Genomic DNA, 13,072 nt, shown 5'->3' with positions numbered 1-13,072 from the left:
TTTTTTACAGCATAAAGTAGATGTTTAAATTCGAATGTGACATTTTTGTGAGATCTGACCTCGTCTTCATTCCTTTTTACTGAACCACATTTGGCACCATTTGAAGAAATGTCAGAAAAATGAAGGAACAAACCCCAACGTCTTGTGTGAGGTCGGCGTTTGCGCATTATGCTACGTACGGAACAGAATCTCAGTCTGTGATCATGGACTTCCAGGGCTCAGTGTAACTCATCAGCAGTGCAGTGTGTGTGTGTGTGTGTGTGTGTGTGTGTGTTGGCCTTCAACAGCGTCTTGTTCCAGTGGCGTGCTGCGACTGCTTCAGACGTTGGTCTCCTTACGCAAACGCTTCATTCGTTGCATGTTGCTCTCCATGGCGGTGGGATCGGTGATCTCCATGGCGCAGTTGGCAGGAAACCAGCCTCTCTCTCCGTCCCGCATCCTCTCCCCATAGCACCACTCTAGGCAAATCGAGACGTTTGTGTTCACTTCAAAGACCAGAAGCGGAAGGCGACGTAAAGACCCAGCCCAGCTCCGACGGCCTCACCTTCTTCCTTTTGGAGAACGATGACGACCTCCGCCTGTCGCAGGCCGAGTTCGTCCGGGTCTTTAGGCATGTGGGTTTTGGTGACTTCATACTGCGGCAAACCTGAAACGCATTCCTCGTTTAACAGGAACGTCAGCCGTTGTGAGGTAAACGGCTCACATTGATTGATGGTAAATCAATTTAGCAGGTGCATCTCTATTGTAATTTAACTGAAAAAGTGAAACTTGTGTATTTTATGGATTCTTTCAGCAAACGGTGATGCACTTTCAGGATTTATGTGGTTTAATTTAGATAATGGCTAAATAAGAGTGAATTCAGTTTCCCATGCAAAATATTAACACACAAAAAAAGGATTTTAAATACAGTAATGTCAAACTAATGAAACATTCATATGGTATATGCACTTAATACATTGTCACCGTTTCTTATGGGTGAATTACTACATTAATGCAGCACATCAGAGGGAGTCAGAGCTCCTTTCAGTTGGTTGAGGGTTGTTTCTTCTGGACACTGTTGGGTTTAAGTTAGTCCAGGTTTTTATTTTTTATTTTTTTAGGCCATTGCCAAACATTTATGCATTTTTTTTTCTTCATAATAATCTAATGTAATAGTAAATAAGTATTTTTTTTTAAGTTAGTAAGAGTGTTTCAAATATGAAATAGTGTCACAGTAACAGCCATAAAACATTAACAGCATTGAAATGACATAATAAAAGGACCAAAACCACTCTGAGCAGACATAACGCTGGAGCGGAGAGCTTGGGAGAAGTAGAAGTGAATAACAATCATTTTGTAATGAATGCAACTCTTTTTTTTTTTTTTTCCATGAGGCAAAGCATACTACCCATCTGTTTAGGATTTAAGGGGTTTTATAATCTGCATAACAACAGACTAATCATCTGCTGAAACTTCACACGGATTCCATGGGAAGTACATTTATGTATTAAAATTCCCGTCTGTAATCAAAGCATACAGCCTTACCATCTGTGCAAGTGAAGACCCCTTCCTGCTTCTGCTCCTTAAGAGCGGTGATCCATCGTGCCCGGTCCACCCTTGGCAAAAGAGAGCGCAGGAATAACAATGAAGTCTGTTTCTCGTAAAAGGGCCACAGATGTTAGACCATCTTGAACTGCAGCCACTATTTTGTCAACAGAGGGCGCCAAAGACAAAATATGTGGCTTCTAAGAAATACAAGTGGACATGTATAAGGGATTGTTCAGCTGGTATTATCAGTATTATTCACTCTGTAGATCTGTGGATAATCATTTTAGGATAAAAAGTTGGCCTTAATTTCAGAAGGCCAGATGTACTTTATTCATCCCAACTGGGAAATTACTGTGCAGTTGCAGCATACACATACACACAGATCAAATTACAATATGAAAAATAAAAATAAGATAAATGCATAAAATGTAAGATGTAAGATTCTGTACAGTATGAACAGTGAAAATTAATAATCTGTAAAGTCTGTACAATAGTGCTTTGTAAGCAATCTGTACAATATCGATTAATGGGCAGATATGTAAAAAAGGCAACTTAACGTTTGTTATATAAAGTGATAGCCTGTGGCAGGAAAGATCATAAGGGCTGCAGTACCTGGAGTCAGCCACCAGGGAGATCTGCTCTAATTTCCCCTCGCTGTTCTTGCACATCCGCAGTTTAAAGGAAAGGTAGTTGGAGTTGCTTTTGCTGGGTGATGTCCGTACATCTGCGTCCTCCACAAACTCGACCTGGACGTTGTCCAGAGTGGCGTAGTCCAACACCACGAAGCTCTCCTCGCTGCAAAACAGCATCGTTAGCCAGGAAACAGCGTGGCACAAGCAACATTTTCTTGACTCCTAAAAAAAAGCCTTGACTCGTACATTTTTTCCCCTTCTGAACACAGAGGTCACAGAGCTGACTTGAAGACATTTTAATGACTGCAGTGTTGTGGGCAATTTCTTTGTCTGAGCTCACATTGTTTTCTCCCTCCCTAATTCAAAACAGACAGCTGAAGTCAGTCAAGCTGACAAGCCGAATGCAGGAATAAAGAATCCGAGGTATGCACGCACTCCTTTCCCTGTCCCTTTACTCTCCTCTTTCCCGATGTTCCCTGGAAGCAGCTGGAACTGTTCAACTCGCCATGGGGGACCAAGGCAACCAAAACATCCACGAAAGACTATCAGCTGTGAAATGTAACCTTTAGTTCCTCCATATGTTGCACCTTTTTGTAGCTTGGTGTGATAAGAGTCAATTTCTGAAAAAGCACCAATAAATCATAAATCCAAACTTTGTGGGACACAGAGCTTACTGCTTTTGTCCTGCTACAAACTCAACTTCCACGTACTCTCTCTTGATTTTACCAACATAATTAAGCTAAAATATTAAAAAGGAAAAAGAAGAAGTTTCTGAAATTATAGTGCACAGTTTTATGCATCCCTTGCAGGTTTTTGATGCACCAACTCTGCACATTTAGACAGACACTTTTGCCCATTTGTCTTCTCCAAAAAGCTCAATCAGAAAGGATGGGCAGCATCTGTCTTCTCGCAAATTTGCAGTTGGATTTCACTGGACTTTAACTAGGCCATTCTAACATGCTTGTGTTCATCTAAAATACTCAAGTGAAGCTCTGGCTCCATGTCCATGTAGCTCAGTCTATTTTGTGCTGCCTGTTGGCCAAAACGTTCAATTTTGGTCTCACCAAAGCATCTTAAACTTAGTTTGTGACAAATGGGCAGAGTTGTACAGCACATCGCTAACAGTAAGCTATCCTATCAACAATACATGTGTTTATGCTGAGACCAGATTACACTCGGCTCAACTTTATAAACTACTTAGATGAACTGGTTCCACAGGATTTCAATTCGGGGACATCAAATTCATGTCATATGTCTGTTATTCTACTTTAGTTTTTTTATGTAGAAGAAATTTTAAAACAATGCATCCGTTCACTTCACATATTCTGCTACTTTTTGCCAGACGAAGTAGAGTAATGTTTAGGATTTCAATGTAAATTTGGGCTTTGCGTTTTCTTGGCTGCTGGAAAAAAAGCTTTTTACACACTGTGACACAATTTCCAAATGGGTCCTAGCAATATTACGAGTGTTGGTTCGAAGAAGCTCCGTGCTTGTAAAAGAGCGCCACTCACGACTTCTTTTTGGTGACGATCAGCACGTCGTTGAAGAGGAACAGGTAGTGGCTCCTGTTGGTGAAAGCCCTCCATATGCTGAGCTCCTCGCTGGAGACGGCCAGCTCGCCGCGCTTCTTCAACCACCGCGACGCTGACACCAGAGGAAACGGCTGCGGGGACAAGATGACGATGGATACGTTCATCCCGAATTGAGCTCGTTTCTGCTCACAAAACAGTGACGGCCGAGCGTCCGACCTTTATTTTTCCAAAATCCATCTGTTTTTGGATGGTGTACATCTGCTCTGTCCTCTCCATCCGCCTTGCTCCGTCGTTGCATTCGGTGACCAACTGTTCACATGGCAATTGTAGTAAAAACAGTGGTCAGAATCCTGTCAGAGCGGATAAACCTGCGTGGACACGGCAGTTCTTTGGATTAGTCCAGCATGCTAACCTTGCTCATAGCCTTCAGCGCCCAAACGGCAGCAAAGTACTCCGCGGTCTGGTCCTGAGTTTTCTGACAGATTGTCTGAGGATGAACAAGCACACAAACAGAAGAAAATAAATAAAACGCCTCATAGTCAAATACAAAGTCAAATACAAATACAGTCAAATACAAATTACATATGTTGCAGTGGAATACAAAAAATCTAGATGTCCTTTCCCAAAATTTGGATGGTACTAGAAAAAAATGACAACATAAGGTAACATAAATATCTACAAAAAACAGTTTCCAAATGATAATTACATTTATTATGGGGGAAATATGATCCAGACCAACCTGACCTTGGCTAAATAAATAATAATAAAAAAAAAATCTTGGCATTTTTCATCTTCAGGTGAGTGAGTTTTCATCAGCGCAGATAAATAACTTAACATCCATGTTTGGTTTTTAACTTGTTCTTTTTTGTTGTTGTTGCTATTCTTTGAGCACAGTAATTCTTGTTTTAGAGCACTGTACCGTACGACAAAAGTAAAGATCGAACTGACATCAAGCAGAAGTGGCAGTCTGGTCACACGCTGCATGGGCAGGATCAGAAACGACAACATGGGAAGGCCTCCACATTCACTATTTCTCTCAATTTCTTTCAGGGTGTCTTTGAACGCAGAGTTATTATTCCTGTGAAACACAAAAATAAAAACGAAAATGAAGTTCAGCTCATACTCCTGTGCCGCTGCATGAAGTCATTGGCTCATTCTAGATTGTTCCGCCACTCACAGCAGCTTCTCCAGCGTCCTCTGCTGAAAGGTCTCGTTGGAGCAGTAGACGATGTAAGGATCGAAGTGGTGTGCCGCGTGGTTCTGAACAATGTCGCTGATGTCCCGGATTACCAGCTGCTCATTGTGACGTTTTTCGAGATCCTTAAAGAAGCTAGAAATCGTAAAAGAGGCAGGTTAATGTTGAGGCAAAAATGAAGTTTGGTTCTTCTAAAGACAAATCAGCAGAGCAGAAGACACAGCAGGTTTATTCCTAATGGTTTGGTCACTTCTACATCTAAATTTTGGGGTCAACATGAGTTATTAAGAGATCTGTGGTTTGGGTGTTGAGGAAAATGATGTCTTTGCAAAAGTCAGGTTTAGGAGGATATGGTCATCTTCCATGTGGAGGATACAGAAAGCATGTGGGAGAAGGTGCTCAGATCAGACAAAAATGTATCTGACACCGCCGATCACCCTGAGCGCACCATCCCGGATCAGAGCTTATGAGAAGATGGGCGAAGCCAATCCTAGGACTAAAACTGCTGGAGGATGAGAAAGTCTTGATAGAGCCGAAGCTACCATGGATCAAAACATAATCATGTTAAATTCAGAATCAAAGATAAGCCTGAAAATGATGTAGATGCATTTTAAAATATGGAAACCATGAACCATGTTCCTTTCTTTGCACAACTATGCACTACTTTTTTTTTTTTTAAATCAAATAAATTCCAAATAAAATACACCGATGTTTACAATTGCATATAAAATGCAAAAAGAGTTCAAGGTGTGTTATAAACTTTACAAACCTCAACATGTATTGTGTAACTTGAGGTTTAATTGGGATAAAGGAATTGCTAGCAACTGAATCCCGCGACAAATACTGATGCTACGGATAGAATGACATTTGTCACAACAGTTTTTGACAGCAGTTGTTGCGATACATCAATAAGGACTAAAAGATTCACAGAATCACTTCATAAGGAAAGAAAGAACTCTCAGTCGTGTCCCGTCTAACAAAAACGTGTAAAGTGACACCAAGTCAAAAACAGCCCCACCCGAGGACCCAGCTACTTGACAGTTTCCCCACACAGAAACTGGAAGTCTCTCCGATTTATCCGCACAGATACTGCCAAGGTATTCTGTTCTCTGGTTTTGCTTTACCCTTTAGGGCTTAAATGGGAGAACATTTATTTCTTTTCTCATTCGTAACAGTGTCCTGAATTTCCGCTCTCATTCAAATTGAAGTACGAAACAACAAACAAAGCATGCCGGTGTAAACATCATCATTTCAAAGCTCAGGAATACCACTCAGAGTGGCAGAACTAGTTTGGCCAGCGTGTCTGAACACGTTAATGGGGCTTTTCAGGATACTAAAGACACGCTAAGGGCAAACAGTTTTTCTGAAACTTAAAATCAACCGTTGTTCTTTTTATCTTGGAACAATATCCTCAGCTGAGAACATAAAAATCACTCAGTGAATGGCGTATGAGGCGCTGGGGTCTATTGTTTCTCGCTTTCTCATCTGCGTCAGGTATCCGAACATTTAGAACGGACGGCTACTTTAACTTATTTCCAAATATTCTGCACCGCAACATAATTGCTCCCTTACAGATTCCTCAGATTTTTTTTCTTCATTGCCAAATTAAAAATATTTCAGTGAATCAATTTATCAGTTTTCAAAAGCAGTAAGAGCATATTTGCTCCCTTACAGATTCCTCAGATTTTTTTTTTTTCCTCGTTGCTGAATTAAAAATGTTTCAGTGAATCAATTCATCAGTTTTCAAAGCAGTAAGAGGCATCCAAACCAAACTAGTATGTAGTAATATAATCATCTCTCTCAATTAAATCATAAATTAATTATGATAAACTACATGATTTGGTTCAATTTCATCAGCCACACCCAGACATCTAATAAGAAGTAGGCTTTAGGGTCTAAAAAAATAAAAAATAAAGGCAAAAGTGGAACTTTCTGCAGGGTGTGCTTATTGTTACATCTGGCATAAAACTAATACAAACTGCTTTGCTGCTTCAGGTACCAGACGGCTACGGGCGTAACTGGTCTGCTGCCTAGCAGAGAATCCGAAAAGAGGGTCTGCCGCCATCAGTTCATGAATCCAAGGTCTCTTGGGTTATACTGCTGGAAAATAATCCCAAACATGCCAGGAGAATCCCCTTCTGAAAGCCTCAGAAAGAAAGGAAGGTTTTGGATTTACCGAGTCAAACTCTGCTCTGAAAATCCCACTGCAATGCCGTGGCATGACATTAAACCAGCTGATGCTCAAAAGCCTTTCAGTGTGACTGAATGAAACGGTTCTACTGAGTGGAGTGGGCCAACATTTCTCCAATGTAAAAGTCTCTTTAACAGCTAATACAAAATCTCATTGGCTTGATTAGGTTTCAGTTTGAAATGTTCCTCTCATATGGCGAGGTAGGTTTATAGTCTCTAGGTATAGTAATTCGTATTTTCTAAATTTTGGAACTGCTGTGTTTTTATTGGTCAGATCTTAAAATCTGTTTAACGATATATTTAAGTGTGAAGAAGCTATAAAAAAAAAAAAAGAAGAAGAAAACAGTACATCTTTAACAGCACTTATGCAGTACAGTAATCAATATGAAGGCCAACCCACCATTGGCTGGTCGTGTAGATGACGGATATGTTGGAGAAGAGATGGTGGTGCTCCGTCGTCGTCATTGTTTTCCTCAACGCTGCGCTGTTCTTGAAGTGACGTACCAGGATGCCAAGGCTGTGCAGGTATGAGTGCTCTGAGGTGATAATTTCAAAAATGGCCTGTAAAACAAACCATGCAAACACACACACACACACGCACGCATCAAGTGGATGTGAAACCAAAATTATATTGCAATGAATGTTTCATTTCAACTTTTTTGCTTGTTTGTTTTCTCTGTGTGATTTTCATTTTTCTCAGCTTCCTGTTTCAACGTCTAAAGAAAAGGCAACATTATATCCTGTGTTTGGATGTTTTACGTCGTGACGAAACGGTGCTTAGCTGCTAGATAGCTGCAGGCCAGAGACTGTTTGGAGACAAATCACATGCTCATAACACACCTTGGTCAACATTTCTACTTCTAAAGGTCAGGTGGCTTCGGAGAGGACCAAAGGGCATAAAGACGTTATTTTCTTTGTTCTGTCTCAAATGACATTCAAACCTCACAGGAACGCTTCAAAACTTTTGGAAGTTGAAATACTTGCACGCTTTTTGAGCACATTTTAAAAAAACAAAACAAAGCGCGAGACGACTGAAGGTCCCAAACAGCAAACCAAGCACCTGTTCAGAGGGCTGTAAAAGCACCATTACACAGGTAGGGTGTGGCTTTATTCAGCAAGAGCACAGCACACAATATGGACCTTGGCATTGACATCTTGGGCGAATGGAGAGGACACATTACGAAGAAAAAAAAAAAATCCTCCCACACAAAGTGTTGCGCTGCAATTGACAGTTTCAGCTTTTACTTTAGCGAGGAATGTTGTGTTTTGAGTTTTGACTCCGACATTTCCTGAACGCCAGCTACCAGTTTCTGTTTCTTTGCACTTCTTGGGTACCATGAGAATGAGTTTGAACTTGCTGTCAAGCAGACACTCTCTGCAGATGTAGGATAACAGATCTAATCAGTTATTTTTGGCTTTGACATCAATCCGACACGCAGCAAATATCGCCAATCGCTCGGGAGTCGGACGAGTTTTCGCACAAGTACAGCTTTTACAAATCTGTGCATTTTAAAAAGAAACAACGAACAATTGTTACTGCTGCGAGTTTTATTTTCGGGTCGACCTACGGCTTGGGTCAGCCGGTTTGAACAGGCCTGGAGTCCAGATGGGGCTGAGAAGATGTTTCTCACAGTTTAAAAATTTCAGTTTTTAAACTCAACTTTTTTGCTTGTTTGTTTTCTCTGTGTGATTTTCATTTTTCTCAGCTTCCTGTTTCAACGTCTAAAGAAAAGGCAACATTATATCCTGTGTTTGGATGTTTTACGTCGTGACGAAACGGTGCTTAGCTGCTAGATAGCTGCAGGCCAGAGACTGTTTGGAGACAAATCACATGCTCATAACACACCTTGTGTGAATTATTTTCACACAAGAATTATGCGTATTATCCTATGACTAGAAATAAGTCCAAACAGCTTGCAGCCAGCTGAATACCAGTGCTCAGCAACAGACAGTCAAAGCTGAATACCAGTGCTCAGCAACAGACAGTCAAAGATGCTTTCCTCTCTATTGGCTCCATATTTCTGTAAAAAAAAAAAAAAACCTGCTCATTTCGACAGGGTCTTTAAACACCTCATTAAACGGTTTATGATCTACAGATTGAGGGGAGATTTTTGCGTTTCTAAAAAAGCAATACGTTATCATAAAATGATTTGATGCTGGTAACTGGCCCCATGCATTTCTGTAAAAATCTGAAACGAGATAACACGAGTGAAACAAATTGCCATGTTATCTAATTTTACATATATGAACGCTGGAAGAAAAAACAAGTCAAAAACTTTTAATGAACCGTTTCAGAGACAATGACGTGTCCCCTTTTAGAGCCTTGTGCACAAGGAAATATGAAACACCTAAATTCATCCACTGTGTGCAGCAGGACAGGCAGTACAGGAAATACTTAGACATAATCTCACCTCTTGCCTCTTTCTCTCCTGAGGTGTGATTGTTTCCAGAATACCAGATTCCTGCACCTTTAAAAGACATAAACAGAAATCAGACATGAATCCCCAGCCTGTTTGTCTGGATATCTCAAACACAAGAGTTTTTAATACGAGTCAAAATATACATTTTTTTAACAGTCTTTCACATCCAAAAAACAGACCCGTCTTGCATTTCTGCAAAAGTATGAAACACTGATAAATAGAGCAGCGCGTAATTAAGTTAAGCTCTTATCAGAGTTCTTAGACTCGACTTGACTTCCTCTGCAAATCTGAAGGTTCACCTGAGGCAACTGGCTCCAGGTGAGGTGAGCTTGTTTATAGCTCTTCATCACGATGTTGTGGTCCTCCGCTGGACGCTTCACCACCACAAAGTCCTCCAGCAGCTCGTCCTGCTGGGTGGAGTCCAGGCCGCGCTCTCTGATCTCCTGGTACAGGCATGGCGTCGCTGGGGAGGGAACGGCCATCAACAGAAAACCATGAAGTGTCAATGAGAGACTCTCTTTCAAGGACTTCAAAAACACAGCCAGGAGTGTCAAAAAACGAGTTGTAGGATTGCTAAATTACAACAATGGAGCTTAATGTTTCTACTTACACCATGTCCAGTTTAATAAAATTCAGTTTTGAAGGCTCTTTAGAGATACGTTTGGAGCAGCTGACTCAATAAGTATATAAAAAAAATGAAAAACCTTTTAAAACTCCTAAAATCAGCAAAGACAAATCTGAAGGGAAAGGTCAAGTATCCACCGTTCAGGACTAAACAAGTGTTTATCAGGCCGAGAACGGTTTTCCACTTCTGTCCCTCTCTGCTGCCTCAAGCTCTTTTCAGAGACGTGACATGGGAGCCACTCAGCCCAAATTCAGACTGCCATGAATGATTTTCTGTTCGAGGAAGTCTGCAATGAGCAATGGAGTTTTACAAAGAAAAAAAAACATCAAACTTCAGTTATTTCCCAATCTATTTGTGTTCTGGTAACCCGATTTAGAAAAAGCAGACGAGAGTGACACATGAGGGGACATACCATCTTTGAATGAACCACGCTGGTTCCTCTTTCTGCCCAGGGATCGCTAGAGAGAACACAGCAGCACAGACTTTATTTCAGTCATGAATTATGGGTTTTAGTCACACACTTGAATAGAGAACTATTCAACATACAACATGGTTTCCACATGTTATGTAAACCTTCTACACTTACTTAGATTTTAATTCATTTTAAAGTAGAATTACAAAAGCTCACCATGAGTTTAAAGAACATGTCCTTGTGACAATGGGGAGAATCGTCTAAAAACTTTTTGCTGTACTTGATCTAGATCTGGAATTACAGACTTTTCCAGATCGCGCACAAACTCTGGATCTCTGGTCCAGTGAGAAGTGAAAAATTCAACATCATCAGAAGTGACTGAAGAGTAGAGAGAAACTAAATTGACGAATTGGACCAAATCACAATAAAATTTCACATTAGTTTTTAGTTCCTTTAAGCAAATATATTTAAATATCAAGACTGCTGGGAGATCAGTACCTCCAACTCCCTTTTGCTAGGGTAAAAATAAGCTAACAGTGTAAATAAAAAGTTTCTCTAGTGGGTTAAGTTGTGGCTAGAATTTAAGTTTTAACAAGAACTTCTTAGTGGCATAAATAAATAAATAAATAAATAAATAAATAAATAAATAAATAAACAAACAAACAAACAAACAAACAAATGCATTTTCTTTTTCATTCACAACATTTTGGTTGACCATCTCTACCTTGTGTCTACTGCTGAGAGAAGGACCAGGACTGCTTTCTCGGTTCTCATTGACCGATTTCAGAGTGGGTTTAGGCGCTGTCCCGGATGTCATGGCATCAATGTCCAGGCTGGTCACCGCCGCCCGATACGACTTGTTCCTGCGGTTCCTCCTGAAGGCAAACCCGTCTCCATCGCTGTCATACTCGTCCCGGGAGGAAACATCTGGACCCTGGGCTGAGTGACGGCTGCGGTTCTCGCTGTTTGAGTTCTCCAATCCCACCGGGAAGGTCACCACGGTGGTGTGGTGCCGATTCTTGGGTCGGCTTGACACTGCTAAGCTCTTGGGAATCAGCTGATAGGTACCTAGCTTCTTTGCTGCAGGGCTCTCTGTGCTCAAGATCACCTTTTGGGTCTCAGGCTTCTGTGCTGTTGGAGTCTCTGTGATGACCTGCTCCGGTACCACCAGCTTGTTCACCTCGTCTTCCTGTGGGGTGACTGTTTTAGACTGGAGTGTCGGGGAGCTTTTGGGTTGGAAGCCTTCATCTCCTGGCTCGTATATATGAAGTTCTGTGGAGAAGAGGGTCTCTATTTGAGGGGACTTGTTGTCCGTGCAGTTGTCTGACTCACTGTGGGACATGGTGTCCTCCTGCGGGTCTCCTCAGTTCTTCAGCACCTACAGCATTAGGGGGAATCTAAATAAGAAAAGCAAAACAAAAAGCAAGACATTAAACCTGGATTGCCACTGGACTAATGTATGGACCAACAGATGTATTAATAATCTTCAAACTTCTGAAATCTTCAAATATGACCACATTTTCAGTGGAAATATGTTAGGAAGTCATATTAAGGGACTTGACCAATGACTCATGTCTCACTCCCACTCACATATATAAAAAAAAACAACTCACACACATACAAAACTTCTCCTTCTGCTGTCTTAAAGTTACAAGAAAATAAACTCACACTGTTTCTAATAAATGTTTCCAACCTGCTCAGCCAGGAACTGATTCAAAAACCTATTATTAAGTAGACAACCCACCTCTTAACATGTTGTGACAGCCATGCTTAACCATACAGCTGGAAATTAGATCTGAGCGCAGTGTTCATACCGCACTAACCCTTAAAGTAAATAAACTAATAGCTTCACGCGAAATTCCTGTTAACATGCAGTACTTACTTTACAAATTCAATGTCGCGACACAGACGGATTAGTTTGTGGCAGGGAAAAAAAATGTCCGCCTCACATTCCCATGGTTAATAGATGCGGATTGACACGCAGTTAAAAACAGAGCGTCTTTACCTGCGAGAGGTGCACCTCAAACTCCAGCTGTAATCCGGTTGAGTGTCTGTCATGCGGCGGTGCTGCTGGCGGAGTAGCGGTCAGATTGAGCAGATACGCGGCTGTATTCCTCCGCCGCGCTGCTCCTTCGCTCCTCTGCCTTCTTCTGCTTACGTCACTCCAGGTGAGCGCCAATCAGTTACCGCTGAGCGAAGCTTTTCTTAATAACAAGTCCAACAGGAAGCAACTTCGACAACTTAGAAGAAGCTTCTTCTTTGACAACTCGCCAGGAACTTGACGGCAAACAATGAGGATTATGCTTTTAAAAAAATTAATTTGACTTTCATTCCAGCCACCCCACATGAATTTCTCATTTCAAAAATACAATAACGTTAGCGTGTCTGTTTAACTTTAACCTCTGAAATGTCAATACTATTTTTTGTTTGTTCTCACCTGACTAGTTAAAAACACGGCTCTTTGTCACCCCCTGGTGTTAAATAACATGTACTACACTTTGTTTTAAGATTTCAATCCATCACTGCAGAAACTCAAACA

General features: G+C 41.1%; 1 protein-coding gene across 3 annotated transcripts; it reads right to left on the bottom strand.

Moving 5' to 3' along the window:
- Nucleotides 1-12,694, bottom strand: arhgef16 (Rho guanine nucleotide exchange factor (GEF) 16). Of its 3 annotated transcripts, none has more exons than XM_015028186.1 (15): nucleotides 12,539-12,694; nucleotides 11,258-11,930; nucleotides 10,534-10,579; nucleotides 9,796-9,959; nucleotides 9,488-9,544; nucleotides 7,477-7,637; nucleotides 4,869-5,021; nucleotides 4,640-4,769; nucleotides 4,104-4,178; nucleotides 3,908-4,000; nucleotides 3,671-3,822; nucleotides 2,140-2,322; nucleotides 1,525-1,595; nucleotides 545-646; nucleotides 1-458 (listed from the first exon to the last, which is right to left on the bottom strand). In XM_015028186.1, the coding sequence occupies exons 2-15, from the start codon at nucleotides 11,873-11,875 to the stop codon at nucleotides 319-321; spliced, it is 2,145 nt and encodes a 714-aa protein (XP_014883672.1). In that variant the 5' UTR covers nucleotides 11,876-11,930; nucleotides 12,539-12,694; the 3' UTR covers nucleotides 1-318. The 3 variants fall into 3 exon arrangements, with proteins under 3 accessions (XP_014883672.1, XP_014883673.1, XP_014883674.1); XM_015028187.1 differs by lacking the exon at nucleotides 12,539-12,694 and adding an exon at nucleotides 12,416-12,532; XM_015028188.1 differs by lacking the exon at nucleotides 12,539-12,694 and adding an exon at nucleotides 12,278-12,364.
- Nucleotides 12,695-13,072: the final 378 nt, after the last annotated feature.

The sequence above is a fragment of the Poecilia latipinna genome, unplaced genomic scaffold (genome assembly GCF_001443285.1).
Source record: "Poecilia latipinna isolate Pla-1442-1.1 unplaced genomic scaffold, P_latipinna-1.0 Scaffold117, whole genome shotgun sequence".
Lineage (NCBI taxonomy): Eukaryota > Metazoa > Chordata > Actinopteri > Cyprinodontiformes > Poeciliidae > Poecilia > Poecilia latipinna.
Note: the sequence above shows the minus strand (reverse complement) of the source record. Positions and strands in the feature narration are given on the sequence as shown.

Bases quoted from the DNA above. Each gene is read 5' to 3' on its own strand.
- arhgef16 (XM_015028186.1), bottom strand. From the start codon at position 11,875: ATGTCCCACAGTGAGTCAGACAACTGCACGGACAACAAGTCCCCTCAA. The intron at 4,179-4,639 runs GTCAGTTCGATC...GTTCATCCTCAG, and splicing joins GACTGCCACTTCTGCTTGAT to ACAATCTGTCAGAAAACTCA. The intron at 2,323-3,670 runs GTGAGTGGCGCT...GCTGTTTTGCAG, and splicing joins ATCGTCACCAAAAAGAAGTC to CGAGGAGAGCTTCGTGGTGT.